The sequence below is a fragment of the Pleurodeles waltl genome, chromosome 8 (genome assembly GCF_031143425.1).
Source record: "Pleurodeles waltl isolate 20211129_DDA chromosome 8, aPleWal1.hap1.20221129, whole genome shotgun sequence".
In the NCBI taxonomy this organism is placed as follows: Eukaryota; Metazoa; Chordata; class Amphibia; order Caudata; family Salamandridae; genus Pleurodeles; species Pleurodeles waltl.
Window position 1 is genome coordinate 1,310,541,846 of NC_090447.1, and position 23,018 is coordinate 1,310,564,863.

Below are 23,018 nucleotides of genomic sequence, written 5' to 3' on the forward strand. Positions count from 1 at the left end.
CACCTGTTAGACAAACACCTTTCTTACGCCTTGCTAAATGTCCACCTAGTGGCCATTGTAGCATACACAAGAGGGGTAATGGGGAAAGCTTCTTCACCACACCAGTAATAAAATGATTCGTAGCAGGAGCAAAACATGAAATCTCAATGTGGTACTAACACAGCTGATAAAATCACAGTTTGAGCAAAAGTACAACACAGCCAAAATTTCAAATTAGAAAAACGGACTTTGATTGCCATCACAACATTAAGAAGAGTAAGCAAAATTCAAGCTCTTACCACAAGGAACCGTATCTTTAAATACATATGGTGAAGGTGATAATGAGAACAAACACAGGAGCCCTACCAAAGTTGGTGTTGTGGTTCCATGTTAACTAAGACATGGAATTGCCAGTCTTTTTCCACTAGCCAAACACACAGGCAGAAAAGGTCCTACACACATTAAATGTCACACGAGTGATTATTTACTGTCTATAAAAGACACAAACATTCAGAAACGAGGAGCAATTCTTTGTAGCTTTCACACCTGCACAATTAAGGCTTCCTTGTCATAAGGGTACCATTGCAAGGTGGATTTTAAAAACAATGCAATATTGTTGCAGCAAAGCAGGAGTAACACTCGGAGACCACAAGTACGTTCATCAAGGACTAAGGGATCAACTATGGCCTTCCTGGAAAGTGTGGCATAGGATATCTGTGCTGCAGCTACATGGTCCTCAGTACACACTGTCACAAAACATTACTTGCATCCAAGCCATAAGAGAGCCCCAAGTTAAAACACTTGTTTGCTAATTCACTCAAAATAAACCAGCCTCGAAACATCAGAAAATACGTCCATATATTCAGTGCACAGTGTGTGAATCCAAAAAAGATTTGTGCTGCAAAACAGTTAGGCTGCTTACCAGTAGGAGTAGTTCTGCAGCTTGAAGAATTTACTGAATTCACATGCAACCCACCCACCTCCACCAGGCAAAGATGATTCTCAAGACATCAAACAAAGAAGGCAACAACCACATAAAAGTTGCCAAGGGGAAAACGATTCAAAAGATAATGACTAAGTTCAAATTTCCAGAGCATTTGGGGGAAATAAGCGCTATATGAATGCTGCAATACAATACAAGGAGGCTCATTCAAAACAATAAATTAAAAAAGAGAGAGACTACAAACAAATAATTCCAGGCCCAATCACTAGATGGTGGTAAAATGCACAGCATACAAATCCAGAACATTCTTCAGGCTTTAAACTACTCCTACAAGTAAGTAATATTTTCATTCTTTACTCTCAAATTGCATTCTTTTATGTCTCTGGAGGGCAGCCATCCCTGCTGTTGTACCTGAAAGCTGCTTGATTTTGCTGTTCCTCCTGTTTTACTGACTTCCATGATACCCTGTTGTGTATAGGTACTGTTAGGCTCACAGTATGTGTAGTTTAATCTGAAAAGACTAAAAATAAAGAGTTGTTTTCTAATGTTGAGCATAAAATGCAAATGTGAACAAGTGATACTGTGCAATTTTGTGCCCTCACTTTATAATTCTCTTACAAAGAAAATCTGGAACACTATTCATTGTGAAAAACGATTGTGCACTGTTGGGCTCACCCTTTCTTAAAACAAATTATGGGCCTCATTAAGAGTCTAGAAGGAACTGGAAATGTTTCAGTTTCTGGTTTATACTTTTAATAGAACATAAAATGCACCTGATGAATTCCCTCCACCATAAGGGAATTATTTGGATACATTTAGCCAGTAGAGTTCACTCCATACATAGTGTTTTCTTCAAATATAGAAAGCTGTCTAATTTGTTTGTTGCATAGGTTTGGGTTTCATTTATGATCTCTACTTTTGCTTACAGCTGTAGTCATTGTGTGATTTATACATCTATACTTTTTTGGATAGGAAAATCCTCTGGAAAGCTAAATTTGATGACCAGTGTGGGAACCATGGATACCAGGAAGGTACATTTGTCAGAGTTTTCAAAGTCTGTAAGTAGTGACCGCTCATCTGCTCCACATGGCTCTAAATGAAAATAAAGGCATTGAGTGTTGGCCCATTACAAAGAAGCTATAATTTTTTTTCATTTTTTTGTCACTATTTGTGGTCATGGTGTTCTAGAAATTATATTGAAATAATGGTTTTCTTGATTATGGATTAGGGGGTTTTACGTAACTCCTTTACCCTTTTCGTTGTGAGCCTAGTGGACTTCCACATGTTTTATGGAGACCACCTTTTATTCTGGAGCATCTGCTCTATGGCGTTAACCCCATGAACAGCAGTTATTTTATGTTAGTCTTGTGTTAGTTCTCTCATCACATGAAGCACAGCCAACAAACTATATATAAACTATGTTGTGAACATCATTCTTCTTTTAGCATTTTAAGTGTTAAACATGGCCAAAGTATTCATCTTAGATTGAAGCCTACCAGATAGTGCAGCTGTCGGGTTTGCTAAAGATGTCTTGGGTACATTTTGAACGCTAACCTAGAAATGCATTCCACCCATTGATTAGCATTGGCTTCGTGGTTTATAACTTGCATTTTCTGACTTTCTATTTGGTGGCTTTATTTTCTTTAGGCTGTCCATCTTGAGTGTGTCCCTTCTGTTGCTCAAACCTTGTTTACTGTATTCTTCATCAAACTTGCTTTCTGTAAACAGGCCTTTAAATCTTAGTCTTATCTTGTCACATTTGCTGTACATTCAAAGACAGAGGTCAAATGTCAGGCTTTCTTGCCCAGGGAGCTTGGTGTTATTTCTTGAACTTCAAAGTGAGAGAATGTTTCTGACAATCCTGCTGAGTACCCATGTAAGAGGAGAGGGTGTGGGATGTTTTCAAGCATGTTTTGTGTTTTAATTCTGAAGTTTAGTGGAAACAAATATTTGAATATGATCAAAACACATCAGCACACCAGTTGATGACATTTGTACACATTATTGTTTGTGTGCAGTAAAACCCTATTTGAGTGCAAATGTAATGGCCATTTTAATTGAAAATGTGTTGTTAGTAACAGCAGTGCGCTACCACACCATGCTTACTCCACACTACACCACTCCACTCTATGACCTTCCACTCCACTGTACAACATGCCACTCCACTGCACGCCCCTCCACTCTAACATGCTCTGCGACACGCCATGTGACTTCACACCATTCCAATCTGTGACACTCACTCCACAATGTGACACTCCACTCTACTCCCCTTCACACCACTTATCCCACTACAATCTGCCATACTCCAATCCACCCACACCACTTTGCTACAATGTAACCCAATCTACTCCACTTCAGTTTACCCCACCCCAATTTACCCACCCCACACCACTTCCATCTAACCCAATCTACCTTACTCCAGTCTATCCCAATCCACTACACTACAATCAAGTTTACCCCTCTTCACTACAATCTACCCAAATCTATCCTTGTAGGAAAATGCCACTGTTGGCATGGTTGCCCTCTAACTTTTTTGCCATTTGTTGATGCCACCTTTATTGAAAGTGTGCTGGTACCCTGCTAAACAGGCCCCAGCAACAGTGTTCTTTCCCTAAATCTGTACCTTTGCCTCCACAATTGGCACAGCCCTGGCACACAGTTTGTGAAAGGTACCCCTGGTACCAAGGGCCCTGTGGCCAGGGAAGGTCTCTAAGGGCTGCAGCATGTCTTATGCCACCCTGGGGACCCCTCACTCAGCACATGCACACTGCCTCACAGCTTGTGTGTGCTGGTGGGGAGAAAATGACAAAGTCGACATGGCACTTCCCTCAGGGTGCCATGCCAACAACCCACTGCCTCTGGCATAGGTAAGTCACCCCTCTAGCAGGCCTTAAAGCCCTAACGCAGGGTGCACTATACCACAGGTGAGGACATAGTTGCATGAGCACTATGCCCCTACAGTGTCTAAGCCAATTCTTAGACATTGTAAGTGCAGAGTAGCCATGTTGAGTATATGGTCTGGGAGTTTGTCAAACACGAACTCCACAGTTCCAAAACTACATTGAATACTGGGATGTTTGGAATCAAACTTCTCAGCACAATAAATCCGCACTGATGCCAGTGTGAGATTTATTGAGAAATGTACTCAAACGGCATCTTAGAGATGCCCCCTGCATGCAGCCCAACTGCTAGTGCTAGGCTGACCGGTCTCTGCCAGCCTGCCATTTCCAGACTAGTTTCTGGCCACATGGGGTGAGTGACTTTGTGCACTCTGTGGCCAGGACCAAAGCCTGTCATGGGTGGAGGTGCTTAACACCTCACCCTGCAGGAACTGTAACACCTGGCAGTGAGCCTTAAAGGCTCAAGCCTGGTGTTAAAACGCCCCAGGGCACTCCAGCTAGTGGAGATGCCAGCGCCCCGGACACAGCCCCCACTTTTGGTGGCAAGTGCGGAGCAGTTAATGAGAAAAACAAGGAGGAGTCACCCTCCAGCCAGCACAGCCCCTAAGGTGTCCAGAGCAGAGGTGACCCCTTCCTTAGAAAATCCTCCATCTTGCTTTGGAGGATTTAGCCCAATAGGATTAGGGTTGTGCCCCCTCCACAAAGGGAGGAGGCACAAGGAGGGTGTAGCCACCCTCAGGGACAGTAGCCATTGGCTACTGCCCTCCAGCCCTAAGCTCACCCCTAAATCTAGTATTTAGGGGCGACCCTGACCCCAGGAAATCAGATTCCTGATGACCTAACTAGAAGGACTGCTGACCTGAAAACCCTGCAGAGAAGGAGACAACAGCTGTTTTGGCCCCAGTCCTACTGGCCTGTCTCCAGATTCAAAGACCCTGCAACAGCGACACATCCAGCGGGCCCAGCGACCTCTGCCAACTTAGAGGACTGCCCTGCAAACCAAAAGGACCAAGAAACTCCCATGGACAGCGGCTCTGTCCAAAGCAGCAAAGAAGAAACCATCTTTAAAGGGACTCTCACCTCACTCCTGAAGCGTGAGTCCCCAACACTCTGCACCCGGCCCCTGTCCAGAGAAACCAACACCGCAGAGAGGAACCCCAGGGGACTCCTACGATGTGTCCACCCTGAGGCGACCTCCCTGCATCCCCACGGCGACGCCTGCAGAGATAATCCATACGATCCCCCTGACCGTGACTGCCCGGTAACAAAGAACCTGATGCCTGGAAGAAGCACTGCACCCGCAGCCCCAGGCCCGAGAGGAACCAACTACCGGTGCAGGAGTGACCAGCAGGCGGCCCTCATCTTTGCCCAGCCAGTGGCTGGCCCGAGAAGCCTGCCTATGCCCTGCCTGCATTGCCAGATTGACCCCTGGGTCCCTCCATTGAAACCAACGCAAAACCTGACACCTACTTTGCACACTGCACCCAGCAGCCCCTGTACCACTGAGGGTGTATTTTGTGTGCCTGTTTGGGGACCCCCCCTTCCCCAGTGCTCTACAAAACCCCCCTGGTCTGCTCCCCAACGATGCAGGTACTTACCTGCTAGCAGACTGGAACCGGAGGAACCGTAGTCTCCATAGGTGCCTATGTTATTTTGGCCCTGCTTTGACCTCTGCACCTGACCGGCCCTGTGTTGCTGGGTGTTTGGGGTTAACTTGAACCACCAACAATGGACTGCCTATGCCCCAGAGACTAAACTTTGTAAGAGCTTTACTTACCTGACAAACTAACCTTTACTTACCTCCCCCAGGAACTGTTGAGTGTTGTAAGGAAATGCCTCCTTGGCATGGTTACCCCCTGACTTTTTGCCTTTGCTGATGCTAAGTTTTGATTTGCAAGTGTGCTGAGGCCTGCTAACCAGGCCCCAGCACCAGTGTTCTTTCCCTAACCTGTACTTTTGTTTCCACAATTGGCACACCCTGGCATCTAGGTAAGTCCCTTGTAACTGGTACCCCTGGTACCAAGGGCCCTGATGCCAGGGAAGGTCTCTAAGGGCTGCAGCATATCTTATGCCACCCTGGGGACCCCTCACTCAGCACAGACACACTGCTTGCCAGCTTGTGTGTGCTAGTGAGGACAAAACGACTAAGTCGACATGGCACTCCCCTCAGGGTGCCATGCCAACCCCACACTGCCTATGCAGTATAGATAAGTCACCCCTCTAGCAGGCCTTAGAGCCCTAAGGCAGGGTGCACTATACCATGGGTGAGGGTACAAGTGCATGAGCACTGTGCCCCTACAGTGTCTAAGCAAAACCTTAGACATTGTAAGTGCAGGGTAGCCATAAGAGTATATGGTCTGGGAGTCTGTCATGGACGAACTCCACAGCACCATAATGGCTACACTGAAAACTGTGAAGTTTGGTATCAAACTTCTCAGCACAATAAATGCACACTGATGCCAGTGTACATTTTATTGTAACATACACCCCAGGGGGGACCTTAGAGGTGCCCCCTGAAACCTTAACCGACTACCCATGTAGGCTGACTGGTTTTAGCAGCCTGCCACACTCGAGACATGTTGCTGGCCACATGGGGAGAGTGCCTTTGTCACTCTGTGGCTAGTAACAAAGCCTGTACTGGGTAGAGATGCTTATCACCTCCCCCTTGCAGGAACTGTAACACCTGGCGGTGAGCCTCAAAGGCTCACCCCCTTTGTTACAGCACCCCAGGGCATTCCAGCTAGTGGAGTTGCCTGCCTCCTCCGGCCACGGCCCCACTTTTGGCAGCAAGGCCGGAGGAGATAATGAGAAAAACAAGGAGGAGTCACTGGCCAGTCAGGACAGCCCCAAAGGCAACCTGAGCTGAGGTGACTCTGACTTTTAGAAATCCTCCAGCTTGCAGATGGAGGATTCCCCCAATAGGGATAGGAATGTGACCCCCTCCCCTTGGGAGGAGGCACAAAGAGGGTGTAGCCACCCTCAGGGCTAGTAGCCATTGGCTGCTGCCCTCCCAGACCTAAACACACCCCTAAATTCTGTATTTAGGGGCTCCCCAGAACCTGGGAACTCAGATTCCTGCAACCTAAGAAGAAGAGGACTGCTAAGCTGAAAAACCCTGCAGAGAAGACGGAGACACCAACTGCTTTGGCCCCAGCTCTACCGGCCTGTCTCCCCACTTCTAAAGACACTGCTCCAGCGACGCTTTCCACAGGGACCAGCGACCTCTGAATCCTCAGAGGACTGTCCTGCATCTAGAAGGACCAAGAACTCCCAAGGACAGCGGCTCTGTTCACCAAAGACTGCAACTTTGCAACAAAGAAGCAACTTTGAAACAACTTGCGTTTCCTGCCGGAAGTGTGAGACTTGACACTCTGCACCCGGCTCGACTTGTGGAGAACAATCACTTCAGGGAGGACTCCCCGGCGACTGCGAGACCGTGAGTAGCCAGAGTTGACCCCCCTGAGCCCCCACAGTGACGCCTGCAGAGGGAATCCCGAGGCTCCCCCTGACCGCGACTGCCTGCTTCTAAGAACCCGACGCCTGGTAAGGACACTGCACCCGCAGCCCCCAGGACCTGAAGGATCCGACCTCCAGTGCAGGAGCGACCCCCAGGTGGCCCTCTCCCTTTCCCAGGTGGTGGGTACCCCGAGGAGCCCCCCCTTGCCTGCCTGCATCGCTGAAGAGACCCCTTGGTCTCCCATTGATTTCTATTACAAACCTGGCGCTTGTTTGCATACTGCACCCGGCCGTCCCTGCGCCGCTGAGGGTGTACTTTCTGTGTGGACTTGTATTCCCCCCCCCCCTCCCCCCCCCCCCTTGTGCCCTACAAAACCCCCCTGGTCTGCCCTCCGAAGACGCGGGTACTTACCTGGTGGCAGACTGGAACCGGGGCACCCCCTTCTCCATTGAAGCCTATGCATTTTGGGCACCACTTTGACCTCTGCACCTGACCGGCCCTGGGCTGCTGGTGTGGTAACTTTGGGGTTGCTCTGAACCCCCAACGGTGGGCTACCTTGGACCCAAACTTGAACCCCGTAGGTGGTTTACTTACCTGCAAAAACTAACAAACTCTTACTCCCCCCAGGAACTGTTGAAAATTGCACTGTCTAGTTTTAAAATAGCTATATGTCATTTATGTGAAAACTGTATATGATATTTTGCTAATTCAAAGTTCCTAAAGTACCTACCTGCAATACCTTTCATTTGAAGTATTACATGTAAATCTTGTACCTGTGGTTCTTAAAATAAACTAAGAAAATATATTTTTCTATACAAAAACCTATTGGCCTGGAATTGTCTCTGAGTGTGTGTTCCTCATTTATTGCCTGTGTGTGAACAACAAATGCTTAACACTACTTCTTTGATAAGCCTACTGCTCGACCACACTACCACAAAATAGAGCATTAGTATTATCTCTTTTTGCCACTATCTTACCTCTAAGGGGAACCCTTGGACTCTGTGCATACTATTCCTTACTTTGAAATAGTACATACAGAGCCAACTTCCTACAAGTGTGTGTCCCCATTTATTGCCTGTGTACAACAAATACTTAACACTACCCTCTGATAAGCCTAACTGCTTGACCACACTACCACAATAGAGCATTAGTATTATTTTACTATTGCCACTATCAACCTCTAAGGGGAACCCCTGGACTGTGCACACTATCTCTCACTTTGAGATAGTACATACAGAGCCAGCTTCCTACAACCACACTCCACTCAATCTAACCCAGTCAACCCCACTCTAATGTAACCCATTATAATCTACCCCACTTCAGTCTACCCCACCTCAATTCACTCCACTATGATCCAATATACTCCACTTCACTACAGTCTACCCCACCCCACCCCACTCTACTCCACCCACCCTAATCTACTGCAGTCCATTCACATCTGTATAAAAGCTGTTATTAGTAAGGGGGGCAAATCATCTCCCTTTTTGTCATACCTAAATGGTAGCAGGCTCTCAGCAGAGTCAGAGCCAAAAAGACAGTGGAACCATTGAGGGTGCCTTTGTGCTAGGGGTAGCATAGCATCATACTTAGGCTGTATGAGGACCAGGTGCACTGTTGCAGATTCAGAGCTTGACCTTGGATGACACCAGTATCAGTGAAGGAGGTACTGCCGCAGTCTCTGAGCTAGAGTCGAAGTCTGCCCTGTAGTCTATGCTGACCTCGTGAAGGGTCCAAGGTGTCCAGATAGCAGTGAGGATGGATCCGCTGGTGATGATCCGATTGCAGACCCTTGCTGATTCCTTGGGGGCCAAAGGCATGCTAGAGTGAGCTGGAAGCGTGCCAAAGATTTGCAGCATGGCCTCCTTAAAGGCCTCAATTTGTTGTGGCGTTGCTGATGCCCAGGGAAAATCAGGGCGCATAGGGATCAACTGCAAAATCTGCTCCTTACTATGAGATGATGAGCAAGGTTGATCTGCGCATTTACTCCTTTGCAACCTCTCTTCTCATTGAGAATGACTGGATGGGGTTTAGTTTTGCTTTGCCTTCTTATACTTCTGCTTGAACTTTAACTTACTGGAAGACTTCAGTTGTGAAAACTTCTCATGGGAGTGACCTCAAGAGATGGAATGGGTCCGACTTAGAGTGGGATTTAAGCGAGGCTTGTTACTACTTTCTTGTGTTTGGTGACATACAGCTTAGCCTTGCAGTGTTTGAAGGCACACTCACTGCATTACTTAGTCATGCCTCGAACCAAGCACCAAAGACACACCTTGTGCGGGTCTGTGACCAGCATCTGCTTTCTCTAGTTATGTCATGGTTTGAAGTCTGTATTTTAGGAGGGAACATTATTCCCTTGCACACTGGATTTCAGTTTGGAGGTCATTAAAAACTGACAAAGGTGTGAGCAGAGTTCCAGGTCCACGTTCAAAGTAGTAGGAAGAAAAGAATTGACATTGGCATGCAGGGGAGGCACCATCTCCAGCAGTGTGCAGGAGCACTGCTAAGAAAATCTTCTGGATCCAATCTGGTGCCTAGGACATATTCTAAAGGTGAGGAATTTGCAATTAGAAGTATCCATCAGAAGGTTTTGTGATCCAGGCACCCATAATTGGGTTAATCAATGCATCTTTGAAGGTGAGCAGTGGCTTGACAGCAGCAGATGCCTTCTGCAGAATCTATCTGCAGTTAGCCTTGTCTTGTCCATAGTTGCTGTTAATTTAAGAAATCCCTGTACCTGTGCACATGCCAGCAGTGAACGACACACTGTCTCTGTCAGAGCCCCCGAAGGATAATAGAAACCACTATTTGTGTCTCTAGGAGGAAGAAAATTGCTTGTCTCCCTGATGTAATCATTGTTATAGTAAATACAGGATATCTCAATGCCGTCTACTAGTGAAGAGGCACTAGGATTCTGATGGATACAACTACCTGTGGATGCCTCACCTTATGAATTCTCCCAATGCACCAGCATTCAGTGGAATTTTTTTTCCTAGCTCTTCATGTTGATGAGGACGTCACAATTGAACAGCTCCGCATGCAACTCCATCTGACATCATCGTGGCAATAAGGATTCCTCGCTGGCGTGCTGACGCCAGTTCCCTTTTTTTCCACGCCTTCAACCCTAACGGTTTTAACTGGCTCTCGAACAGTTACTATTTCGAAGGTGTTGTTGTTGTCGATTACAATGTCTCCACCGAAGAAATCTGGCTTTAAGCCTTGTCATGAGTGCGGGAGGTCGCATGTCAGTCACAGATCCTCATGAGGACTGCTTGTGGTGCTTAAGCTTGGACTATGGCGTGGAGGTGAGTGTGTCCTGCCAGCGGATGATCCCGAAGGCCTTGAAGAAGAGAGAGGCTAAGCTCTTCTTGGCAAAAGCTAAGACTGAGCATAAGGGTCATCGAAGATCTAAGGCAAGGGACTCTTCTATGCAGAAGTCCTCGCGGTCACATAAGAAGCGGCACCAACCCAATTCTCGACGCCGTTCTTCCAGGGATCGGTCTTGGTCCCATCTGAAACGATGCCGTACGGCATGGGAGGTCAGTCCAACGGTCACTCCGCAGAGTGCACAGGCTTCTTCGGCGCCATCGTTGCTAGAGATCTTCGAGTCCCCGGCGAGTCCTCCGGTTCACTTTTCTCCTGTGTCAAATCAGGAGCTGGTGGCACAAACTTCAGATTCAGCTCAATTGCCTCAGGACCAGCAGAGGTTTCCTGCCTTCCCGACTCCGGGAGCGGATCCAGCAGCCTTTCTTAATGCTATGTTTAGCATTTTCAACTAGTCCATTCGTTTTTACACTGGGTTTGCCAGCGCCGTACAAACAGGCCCCGTTTGTACCCTTCTATCAAGCTGAAGATGCTGGTTCGGCGCAGATGATGTCGTCACTCTAGATGATGTTGCCGACGGCGCCGATGCAGGCGCTGAATGGGTCCTGATCGGGATGCAGTGTATCTCCACCCTTTCCTTCGCCGGAGTTGTCCATCTGCTTTCAAACTGGCGTCGTCGACGTCGGCTAATTCTCTGTTGACACCGCGGTTGGAGGCCAGACTGAGATCAAGAAGGAGGGGCTTGAGGCTCTTGGAGGAGCAGGAGTATCGGCAACAGCTGTTGGAGGATAGGTAGCTTCCTGAGCCTATGGGTGAATTTCAGGGCCTGGACTCTGCAAGTGGCCTAGATACATCCTCTGGTGAATTCAGTGTGATAAGAAAGGCTGCTGAATTCTTAGAACTTCCTTTACCAGCATCGGAGGTGAAGAGGAACATCCTGACTGAGGTGTTGCATCCTTCCTCTACGTCTGCGAAGCCCCTACTCCCGTTTAATGATGCCCTTACTGAGCCCATTCTAGATATGTGGAGGAAACCTGTCACGGCTCCAGTGGTTTCCAGGATTGTGGCTAGGAGGTACTGAGTTGCTCCAGGAGATCCACAGTTTTTGTCTCTGCATCCAACGCCAAGCCTCTTGTTCTGCCTGGTATGCATCTGTTTCGTTCCCTGCTACTCCATCAGATAGAGTCTAAGCGAATGGAGAAAATGGCAAAGAACGGTTTCTCCTTGTGCAGTATGGCCTTGAAGTCTGTCAATGCTACCTGTGTGCTGGGGAGGTACATTCATTCCCTGATGGACACGGCAAGAGCTGTGGTGCCAAGCTTGCCTCAGGATGTGCAGGGGCAGTTTGATGAACTCCTCTTAAACACTCAAGTGGCGGCCAAGCAGGTTATCCAGTCTGGTTTGGACACAGCAGATTCAGTTGCCAGGGCAATGGGCACTTTGGTGGCGACCAGGATGCATGCATGCCTTAGGTCTTCTGGCTTTTCCACGGATGTTCAAACAACTTTGTTGGACCTTCTGTTTGATGGCGAGAAGTTGTTTGGATCCAAGGCTGACTCAGCTTTGGAGTGTTTTAAAGACAGCAAGGCTACTGCAAAGTCCTTGGGACTCCAGATTTCAGCATCCACACCCTTGGGAGGTTCAGGGGGTTTGGCCGGGAGTCCTCTTTTTGTGGGAGGCCATAGTCCAGCATGCAGCATCCTGCCAATCCTCTCAGTAGGTCTTATAGAGGTTAGGGGAGGGTTAGAACAGGGGGAGCCACTCAGCAGCCTCCTGTCACATCATCTTCCTCTGGGGGAACCAATCAAGGAAAGCAGCCCTGGTTTTCTCTCCTCCTTGCATCATACTTGTCCTGTAGGTGGAAGGCTTTTTAATTTTCTCCACGAGTGGCAGTTTATCACATCAGACTCTTGGGTGCTCAATATTGTGGAGAAAGGTTATGCCCTTCCTTTTCGGGAGTCTCCCCGATCGCTCTCCGTCATTCATTTTGCACGGAAGATCATCTCCTGTTGTTTCAGCAGGAGGTGCAAGTCCTTTTGTTAAGGGGTGCAGTGGAGTTGGTTCCAGAGCTGGGAAAGGGTCAGGGATGCTATTCAAGGTATTTACTGATTCCCAAGAAGGAGGCCTATCCAGAACCGGAGGATTTTGAATTGGTTCCTCAAACTGGAGAAATTCAAAATGCTGACTCTAGCACAGGTGCTTCCGTCATTGAACGAGGAAGACTGGATGGTGTCTGTCGACTTGCAGGATGCTTAATTTCATATCCCCATTCTGAAGTCGCACGGGAAGTATCTCCGGTTTGTGGTAGGGTTGCAACACTAGCAGTTTGCGGTCCTTCCTTTTGGTCTTACTTCCGCACCTCAAATCTTCACGAAGGTGAGGTGGTAGTTGCAGCGGACCTCAGAAGGAAGGGAGTGTCTGTATTCCCTTGCCTGGATGATTGGGTGACAAAAGCCTGTTCGCCTGAACTTGTGCTGCATCACTTGCAAATGACAACACAGTTTTCTCGTAGGGGATTTCCATGTATAGTCATAAGCACTGAATAGTTCTGCGCGCCTGCGGGGACCCCGGAGCACTGATGTGAAGTATATTCTTAAGTGCAAATACCAACCCTTTGAAAAAAGGTTTGTCAAAAAAACACTTAAGAATAACACTGTGCAGCCTATGTGAACAGCTACCCAGACCAAATTGTTGAAAAGAAAAAATCAATATTAGTGTAAATTCAAGTTCAAACACCTATTTATTCTAGAAATGTAATAACAAGTACATTCTCATACTTTATTTACACCTCTGATGAGAATAAAACAATGCAGGGCAGTGTAGCCCAAAGGCTGCCATTATACAGAATGTAAATAGAGCTGTGCCTTTAAGAAAGTAAAGTCTTCCTGTATCCCATCATGCACAGCAAAAGGCAGTTGCCTCAGTTCTTTTTTCCGGCTCCTTCTGACAGGACCCTGAAGCATTGAGCTCTACCTCACAAAGCTTTTTTGTGACAGAAATTCATTTAAAATCTTTTGAATTTCAATTTCACTCGACGTTTTTAACATTGAGTGATCATTTCCTACTATTTTCTGTTAAATTCTGACAGAATTTTGCGGTTTTTTCTAGTTTAGAAATGCCTTCACTTTTTGACAAATGCCGTTCTTGTGGCAGAAAAAAGGCTAAAACAGATCCACATAGGGTCTGCATAATTTGTCTTCCATCCAGCCACAAACCTGAGTCGTGTGACATCTGTAAAACCTTCTCTAGAAGAACTCTTCGTGATAGAGAGAAAATCCGACTTCAGGCGAGAGAGGACAGGAGAAAAAGTGGCCATTCCACCACAGAGCGAGGAGAAGGTCAGGCTTCTACCAGGGCTCAACCTGTTTCCTCTATAACTCCTACCAGACCTGCTGAAAAACGGCACAGGTCTCCGACGACGTCGAGGGCGTCGACGTCGAGACCGGGAACAGCGCCAACATGTTCGCCGTCGAGGAGTGGTTCGCCGGCGAGGAAAAGACATCGTTCGCCGTCGACAACCATTTCGCCGTCGAGGCGGCATGGGCACCCGACGTCGAAAGGATCTGGGTCGCCGTCGACACGGTGAGGACGTTCCACGTCGAGGAGATCCGAGTCAGGCTCGCCGTCGACACGCGAGGGCGATCGACGTAGAGAGAGAGTGCTCGCCGTCGGAGACGTTCGCCGTCACCACAACGACGTCGAGGGTCGTCGTCGAGAGGTTCTCAACGGCGAGAGGAATCGACGTCCAGAGGCACTCGCCGTCACCGCACTTCGACGTCGAGGAGTGTGTCGCGTCGAGACGACAATCAAAGAGGCCTAGAAGGGTTTATACAACGTCAGAATCCTCGGCCTCACTTATCCTGCTTCCAACGTCTCCACAGCTCTCGCCTCGGCAGTCGCCGTTGCCGCAGACACCGGTAACGCCTACGGCTCCTCTTCCGGCTCCTCCTTCAGAGTCTGTTCCGAGGACTCCAACGCGATCTGTAAGGCATTCTGGACATTCTTCTAGACGTTCATCTTCCTCTCGGCACCATCGTCATGAATCACGACAGAGATCTCAGCATTCACATCATAGACATTCTTCTTCGTCTACACGGGACTACTCTCATACCCTATCGGACTCACTGTCCCCGAGAGTGTCCCCCATAGATGATGTGAATACATTCCAGGAGGTCTTAGTGCGAGGGGCAACCAAACTGAATATCCCGCTGGCGGTGCCGGCCCCATCGACGTCAGTAATGTTCGAGACCTTGCATCACAGGACATCTTCGAGACCTTTGCTTCCACTGGTTCCGGGTCTTATTGAGCCGGCAATGGACATTTTTCTTACACCGGCTGCAACAAAGTCTGCTCCTTCCAGACTTATTAAAAAATACCGTCCACCACAACAAGATCCTCTATTCTTGAGGTCGGACTCGGTGGTTATAGTGGCAGCAGGGAAATTCCATTCTACGTCACCGTCTTCCTCTTCACCTCCAGATAAAGAGAGCAGAAAGATCGATGCTGCAGGAAGAAAAGTATGCTCTACTGCATCCATCACCATGAAAGCAGCCAGTGCCACTGCTTTATTAGGGAGATACGATCGAGCCCTCTGGGACTCTGTACTGCAGTTTGCGGAGCATCTTCCTAAGGACAAAGGGGAAGATTTCCTGGAGGTCGTGGGCGAGGGAGCTATGGTTTCTAACCAGGTTATAAGTGCTGCGGCGGATTCTTCGATACTATCCGCACATAACTATGCTCACGGAACAGCGCTCAGGAGACATGCATGGCTGCGACTTACATCTCTTAAACCTGAAGCACAGCAGAGAATACAAAACTTACCTTTCTCAGGCTCCACTTTGTTCGGCGCTCATGCCGATGACGAGATGGCCAGAATGAAGTCTGAGCTGGATACCCTGAAAGCGGTAGGCATGGAACGACCGAAAGAACAGCGAAAGGTATTCCGCCCATATCAACGAAGACTGTTCACCCACAGGTATCAGACTCCACATTGGATGTCTTCACGCCCCCAGCAACAGCAGCAGCATCATAGGGGTTTCTCCACACAACGAAGGTCGACAAGGGGTCGTTCAACACCTCAAACTCAGACAACTCGACAGGCTCCCGCGTCTAAGCCCTGAATCTTCGCTTCCCCCTCCTCCGTTATCCACTCCGGTAGGGGGAAGTATCTCAAATCATCTGGACGAGTGGCTACGCATCACATCAGACGCCTGGGTATTGAATATTGTGAGACATGGTTACGTTCTCAGATTCACCAGTCCTCCACCATCTGTTCCACCCAAAACAACCAGCCGACACCTCGAAGCTCTTCAGTTAGAAGTCACCATTCTATTACAAAAAAGAGCCATAGAACCCGTCCCGATCAGCCAGCAAGGGAAGGGGATTTATTCAAGGTATTTCCTTGTGCCCAAAAAAGACAAGCAAGAGTTTCGTCCCATTTTAGATCTAAGGACAGCAAACAAGTGGATTAGCAAAGAGAAGTTCAGGATGCTATCCTTGCACCAAATTTACCCACATCTTCGTCAGGGCGACTGGCTCTGTGCAATAGATCTTTGCGACGCTTACTTTCATATTCCGGTGACCAAGAAACATCGAAAATTCCTAAGGTTCACCGTCGGAAAACATCATTACCAATTTGCGGTTCTGCCCTTCAGCCTCAAATCAGCGCCGAGGACCTTTTCCAAATGCATGGCGGTGGTAGCCGCCCACTTGAGGAAACATTGAATATTTGTCTACCCCTATCTAGACGATTGGCTCATAAAGGCCTCCAGTCATCTAGAGGCGCAACAACATTTCAAATGGACTCTACAGCTGTTGCATAAGCTCGGTCTTCAAGTAAATCTCCTGAAATCCACAGCAACACCTGTTCAGAGGTTGCATTACTTAGGGGCCATTATAGATACCAATCTAGGAAAGGTGTTTCCTTTCGGAGGAACGACGATTATCGATTCTCCAAAAGTGCAAACAACTGCAAGAGACTCCACAGACCACTGCAAGAGTAATAGCTTCTCTACTGGGCTCGATGGCGTCTTGTATCCATCTCGTTCCCAATGCTCGCCTCCATATGAGACCATTACAGGAAAACCTGGAGGATCAATGGAGTCAACTAATGAACGAATGGGAGAGCAAAGTCCTCCTTTCTCCCCACGCCCTACAGTCCCTCAAGTGGTGGTGTCTACCCGACAATCTCTTGGTGGGGATTCCGTTCCAACAACAGCCTCCAGCTCAAACCATCGTAACAGATGCGTCACTGCTCGGATGGGGAGCGCACATGGAACATCTTCGAGTCCAAGGCAAGTGGTCACAGAAAGAGAGTCTCTATCATATCAACCTGCTGGATCTTCGCGCAGTCCACCTTGCGCTCAAAGCTTTCCTTCCCTCTCTGAGAGCGGAAACTCTCCTTCTCTAGACGGACAACGTGGCCACTATGTAAACAAACAAGGAAGCACCAGGTCCAGGATTTTATCCAGAGAGGCTCAGACAATCTGGCATTGGCTTCTAGCCAGGAACATGTCGCTAGTAGATACTCACCTGCCTGGCATCCAGAATGTTCAAGCGGATGCTCTCAGCCGCGTAATGGATGAGAACCACGAGTGGGTTCTACCTGACGACGTCGTTCATTCCATTTTCGCACTATGGGGTACCCCCTCTATAGACCTATTCGCAACCCCAGAAAACAAAAAATGCCAAAACTTCGCCTCCAGATATTACCATCCAGGGACACTGGGGAATGCCCTGTGGATAAGCTGGTCAGGAGCATTTCTTTACGCCTTTCCACCGCTTCCCCTGATTCCGGCGGTCCTCCAGAAGTTATCCAATGCTCAGTCCAAAATGATCCTGATTGCTCCGGAATGGCCACGCCAATGGTGGTTCCCAGACCTTCGTCACCGGTCACTCAAACCACACATCAGGCTCCCTTATCGTCCGGACCTGCTCACGAAGTTCAGAGGGCAGATATCCCATCCCAACCTCTCATCGTTGAGTTTGGCAGCATGGCTCCTGAGCTAGTGCAATATGGACACTTGAACTTACCTCAGGATTGTATGGAAATCCTGAAAGAAGCAAAGCGCCCTTCCACACGATCGACTTATGCATGCAAGTGGAAGAGATTCTGCGTGTGGTGTTTAGACAACAACATTGACCCGATATCCTGCGGAGAGGAGTCTATTCTGCCATACTTGCTAAGTTTGGCAAAATCGGGCTTACAATTGTCATCAATAAAGGTACATTTGGCGGCTCTAACAGCATACAGAAAGAGCCCCTCACAAACTTCCTTTTTTCGAATCCCAATTATTAAGGACTTCCTGGAGGGTTTAAAAAAGGTTTTTCCTCCCATTAGAAGACCATCTCCTCCATGGGAACTGAATGTTGTCCTATCGCGTCTGATGCTACCTCCATTCGAGCCAATACATAAGGCATCACTTCAACATCTCACATGGAAAACTGCTTTTCTGGTGGCAATCACTTCAGCGCGTAGGGTCAGCGAAATCCAGGCCCTTTGCGCTCAAGAGCCCTAAACGGTTTTTCATTCTGCGAAAGTGGTAATGAGGACTCATCCAAAATTTTTACCGAAAGTCGTCTCCGATTTTCATGTGAACCAAACCATTTCACTACCAACTTTCTTTCAAAATCCAGCTACTCCTGCTGAGAGAACTCTGCACTCTCTAGATGTAAAGAGGGTTTTGAAATTTTACTTGGACAGGACAAAATGCTTACGTAAATCACAACAGCTTTTTGTTAACTATGGCCCAGTTAGAACAGGGTTGGGCACGTCTAAGCAATCATTATCCAGGTGGATTGTTTCATGTATAATGTTATGTTATCAGTTAGCGAACAAATCCCTCGGTGGTAGGCCAAAAGCCCACTCTACTAGAGGGAAGGCAGCTACTACAGCCTTGATGAGAAATATCCCTTTGGCAGAAATATGCAAGGCTGCCACTTGGAAGTCTGTCCATACCTATACTCAGCATTACTGCCTTGATACAGACGCTAGGGCAGATGCGCAGGTTGGACAGGCCTTGCTTAAGAACTTATTTGCATAATTTTTGTGTTTTTACAGTATTTTTCTGTCTACTCCACCGCGGTTATGGGGATGGGCTTGCTAGTCTATTCAGTGCTTATGACTATACATGGAAATCCCCTACGAGAGAAGGAATGGTTTCTTACCTGTAACTCCAGTTCTCTCGTAGGGGTATTTCCATGATAGTCATAAACAACCCTCCCTCCTCCCCGGTGGAGTTCACATAGAAAAGGTTGCCATAAATATTGTTGATGTTGGTACTCCAACAAAGGTTGTTCCAGGTTAAAAGCCTTCAAAAAGAACTGAGGCAACTGCCTTTTGCTGTGCATGATGGGATACAGGAAGACTTTACTTTCTTAAAGGCACAGCTCTATTTACATTCTGTATAATGGCAGCCTATGGGCTACACTGCCCTGCATTGTTTTATTCTCATCAGAGGTGTAAATAAAGTATGAGAATGTACTTGTTATTACATTTCTAGAATAAATAGGTGTTTGAACTTGAATTTACACTAATATTGATTTTTTTTCTTTTCAACAATTTGGTCTGTGTAGCTGTTCACATAGGCTGCACAGTGTTATTCTTAAGTGTTTTTTTGACAAACCTTTTTTCAAAGGGTTGGTATTTGCACTTAAGAATATACTTCACATCAGTGCTCCGGGGTCCCCGCAGGCGCGCAGAACTATTCAGTGCTTATGACTATCATGGAAATACCCCTACGAGAGAACTGGAGTTACAGGTAAGAAACCATTCCTTGTTGTTCAACCTGGGCTTTATGGTAAACGTGCCCAAGTCTCATCTGGAGCCCTCTCAGTGCCTCCTGTTCATAGGGGCAGTACTGGATACATTGAATATGGCCTACTCTCCGCCTCAGCAGATTCAGGACATTCAGGCATTGAATCTAATGTTTCAAAAGGGACTGCTGTTCCGGTCCCCAATGTCCTACGTCTGCTCGGTCTGTTTGTTGCTTGCATTCTGTTGGTCACTCATGCACGTTGGCGCACGAGGGCTCTCCAGTGGTGCCTCCGCAAGCAGTGGTTTCAACACAAAGGGGATCTCGAAGTCGATAACTATCTCCAGAGACACTGCAGCGGATCTACGATAATGGGCTGTGGATGGCAACATTTCCCAAGGAAGGCCATTTTGCCTCCCACCTCCGGTGGCCACGGTCGTAACGGATGCTTCCACTCTAGGGTGGGGAGCTCATCTGGGGGACCTGGAGATAAAAGGCCTTTGGTCTCCAAAAGAACAGATGTTTCACATCAATCTGTTAGAACTGCGGGTAATACGTCTGGCTCTCAAGGCCTTCCTCCCGTCCATTCGTGGTCAGTCAGTACAAGTCTTGACAGACAATACTACTGCGATGTGGTACATCAACAAGGAGGGTGGAGTAGGGTCATATCTTCTCTGCAGAGAGGCTCTGTGGCTCTGGTCCAGGGCGCAGGATCATCGGATTTGCATAGTTGCAAACTATCTGGCCGGAGTTCTCAACGTACAAATGGAGAGTCTCAGTCGGCATTTCTCGGCCGATCACGAGTGGCGTCTCCATCCAGAACTAGTCCTTCACATCTTCCGGATGTGGGGTTTTCCACAGATAGACCTGTTTGCCACTCGGGAGAACGCACACTGCCTGTTGTTCTGGAGCCTCTAGTATCCGGTGCAGGGAGCGTTGGGGGATGCGTTTTAGATGTCTTGGTGCGACCAGTTGCTTTACACGTTTCCCCCCCATAACCTTGATTCCTCTGGTTCTGAGGAAGATTTGCCAGGATCGGGCCCATGTCATTTTAATAGCTCCAGATTGGCCAAGAAGGGTGTGGTACGCAGACCTTCTCCAACTCTCACTGTGCCCTCCGCTCCGTATCCCTCACAGGGCAGACCTCCTCTCGCAGTCGCAGGGGCAGGTTCCACACCCCCACCTCCAGAGTCTGCATCTACATTCCTGGAGATTGAACGGGGCAATCTGAGTTCCTTTTCTCTCCCACCAGAAGTGGTGGATGTTATTTTATCGGCCAGGCGACACTCCACCAAGTCTGTTTATGCCGGCAGATGGGCGAAATTTGTGGCTTGGTGTGGAGAGACAAATTGATCCTTTGAAAGCCCATTTGTCTGATGTTTGCTTTGTCTTTAGCACAGAAGGGTTGTGCAGTTGCGACGGTCAGGGGCTGTTTGTCTGCACTGTCAGCCTTTCTGTGCCTTCCTGATCAACCTTCATTGTTTAAGCCCCCTATAGTTGTTAGGTTCTTAAAAGGTCTAACAAATAGGTTTCCTCCCACTCCGTTTCTCATGCCTCAGTGGGATTTGAATTTGGTTCTTACTTTCTTAAAGGCTTCACCGTTTAAGCCTATGCATTCTTGTCCGTTAAGGCTTTTGGTTTTAAAAACAGTTTTCCTCACTGGTATCACGTCTGTTAGGTGTGTGTGAGCTCTAGGCTCTTAGTGTTAAACCTCCCTTTACGTCATTCTATGCTGACAAAGTGGTGCTGAGAACCAGGGTGGCTTTCCTTCCTAATGTTGTCACTCCTGTCCATGTGGGGCAGTCTATAACACTCTCATCCTTTTACCCTCCTTCCCCATCCATCGAAGGAGGAGGATAGACTTCATCGCTTGGATCCAAGAAGGGCTCTGAGTTTCTACATTGAGAGGACAAGAGACTTTAGAGTTGATCAACTTTTCGTCGGATATGTGGGCAAGATGAAAGGCAGAGCTGTCCATAAGAGAACCATATCCAGGTGGGTCATTCTTTGTATTAAGATCTGTTATTCATTGGCAAAGAAGGTTGCGCCTGAGGGTATTAGCGCTCATTCTACCAGGGCTATGTCTACCACTTCGGCCCTGGCTAGAAGCGTCCCAGTTGCTGAGATATGTAAGGCCGCAACTTGGGCTTCCCTCCACACTTTAGCGAAGCATTATTGCTTGGACTCTGAAGTTAGGAGGGATGGCCATTTTGCATGTTCTGTGCTGCAGGATTTCTTGGTGTGACCAGTCAGGCACCCACCACCGGGTGCGGTACTGCTTTGGGACTCTATTCATAAGGTGAGGAATCCACAGGTAGTTGTATCCATCAGAAGGACAAGTTACTTCCCTTCGGTAACGCTTTTTCTGGTGGATACATTACCTACCTGTGTATTCCTTACAGTCCCATCCGCCTCCCCGTTGTCTGTCTGGTCATACCAAGACTTTCGTTGCTAGATATGTATATACATTTTTGCTGTATATGAAGTCGGTGGTCACTTGTTCGCCTCAAAGGCACATCTAAAATGGTGAAACTGACGTCAGCACGCCAGTGACGACTTCTTATTGCCACGATGACGTCAGGCGGAGTTGCGTGCGGAGCCGTGCAATTGTGATGTCCTCGTCGACATGAAGAGCTAGGAAGAAAATTTCCATTGAATGCTGGCGCATTGGGAGAATTCATAAGGTGAGGAATCCACAGGTAGCTACTGTATCCACCAGAAAAAGCATTACCGAAGATAACTAACTTGTTTGTTTTCCCTTTATGTTAAAATCTATTACTGAAATACATTGAAGGAGGAAGAGATTAAAAAACACTGCTGGGTATTTGGGATTTGAATAGGGTCTGAATCAGACCCAAAAGCCCCTTATGCCTGCCATACTACTTGTCAAAGGCAGGGTCCTTATGGGTGCTCTTCCTCTATTAACTGTGGTGCTCTGCATCATGTTCTGACTAGGATTCTGTAAGGAAACGCTTCATTGGCATGGTTACCCCCTGACTTTTTGCCTTTTGTGGATGCCAGTTATGATTGAAAGTGTCCTGGGACCCTGCTAACCAGGCCCCAGCACCAGTGTTCTTTCCCTAAACTGTACCTTTGTTCCCACAATTGGCACAGCCCAGCACACAGATAAGTCCCTTGTAAATGGTACCCCTGGCACCGAGGGCCCTGTTGTCAGGGAAGGTCTCTAAGGGCTGCAGCATGTCTTATGCCACCCTGGAGACCCCTCACTCAGCACATGCACACTGCCTCAAAGCTTGTGTGTGCTGGTGGGGAGAAAATGACTGTCGACATGGCACTCCCCTCAGAGTGCCATGCCCACCTCACACTGCCTGTGGCATAGGTAAGTCACCCCTCTAGCGGGCCTTACAGCCCTAAGGCAGGGTGCACTATACCACAGGTGAGGGCATAGGTGCATGAGCACTATGCCCCTACAGTGTCTAAGCAAAACCTTAGACATTGTAAGTGCAGGATAGCCATAAAGGGTCTGTGGTCAGGGAGTTTTCAAACACGAACTCCACAGTTCCATAATGGCTACACTGAAATCTGGTAAGTTTGGTATCACACTTCTGAGTACAATAAATGCACACTGATGTCAGTGTGGAATTTATTGTAAAATGCACCCAGAGGGCATCCTAAAGATGCCCCAGAATACCAGTCCGACTCCT

At 47.9% G+C, this 23,018-nt stretch overlaps 1 protein-coding gene across 4 annotated transcripts in view; it reads left to right on the forward strand.

The window, feature by feature from the left end:
- Positions 1–23,018, forward strand: part of CENPJ (centromere protein J) — a 261,058-nt gene that overhangs the window by 186,828 nt on the left and 51,212 nt on the right. For 3 of the 4 annotated variants that reach the window (XM_069202296.1, XM_069202295.1, XM_069202297.1), the window contains one exon: positions 1,895–1,980. In XM_069202296.1, the coding sequence (XP_069058397.1) occupies positions 1,895–1,980 (86 nt within the window). The remainder of the gene's footprint in view (positions 1–1,894; positions 1,981–23,018) is intronic. The other variant, XM_069202298.1, reaches the window with a different exon arrangement.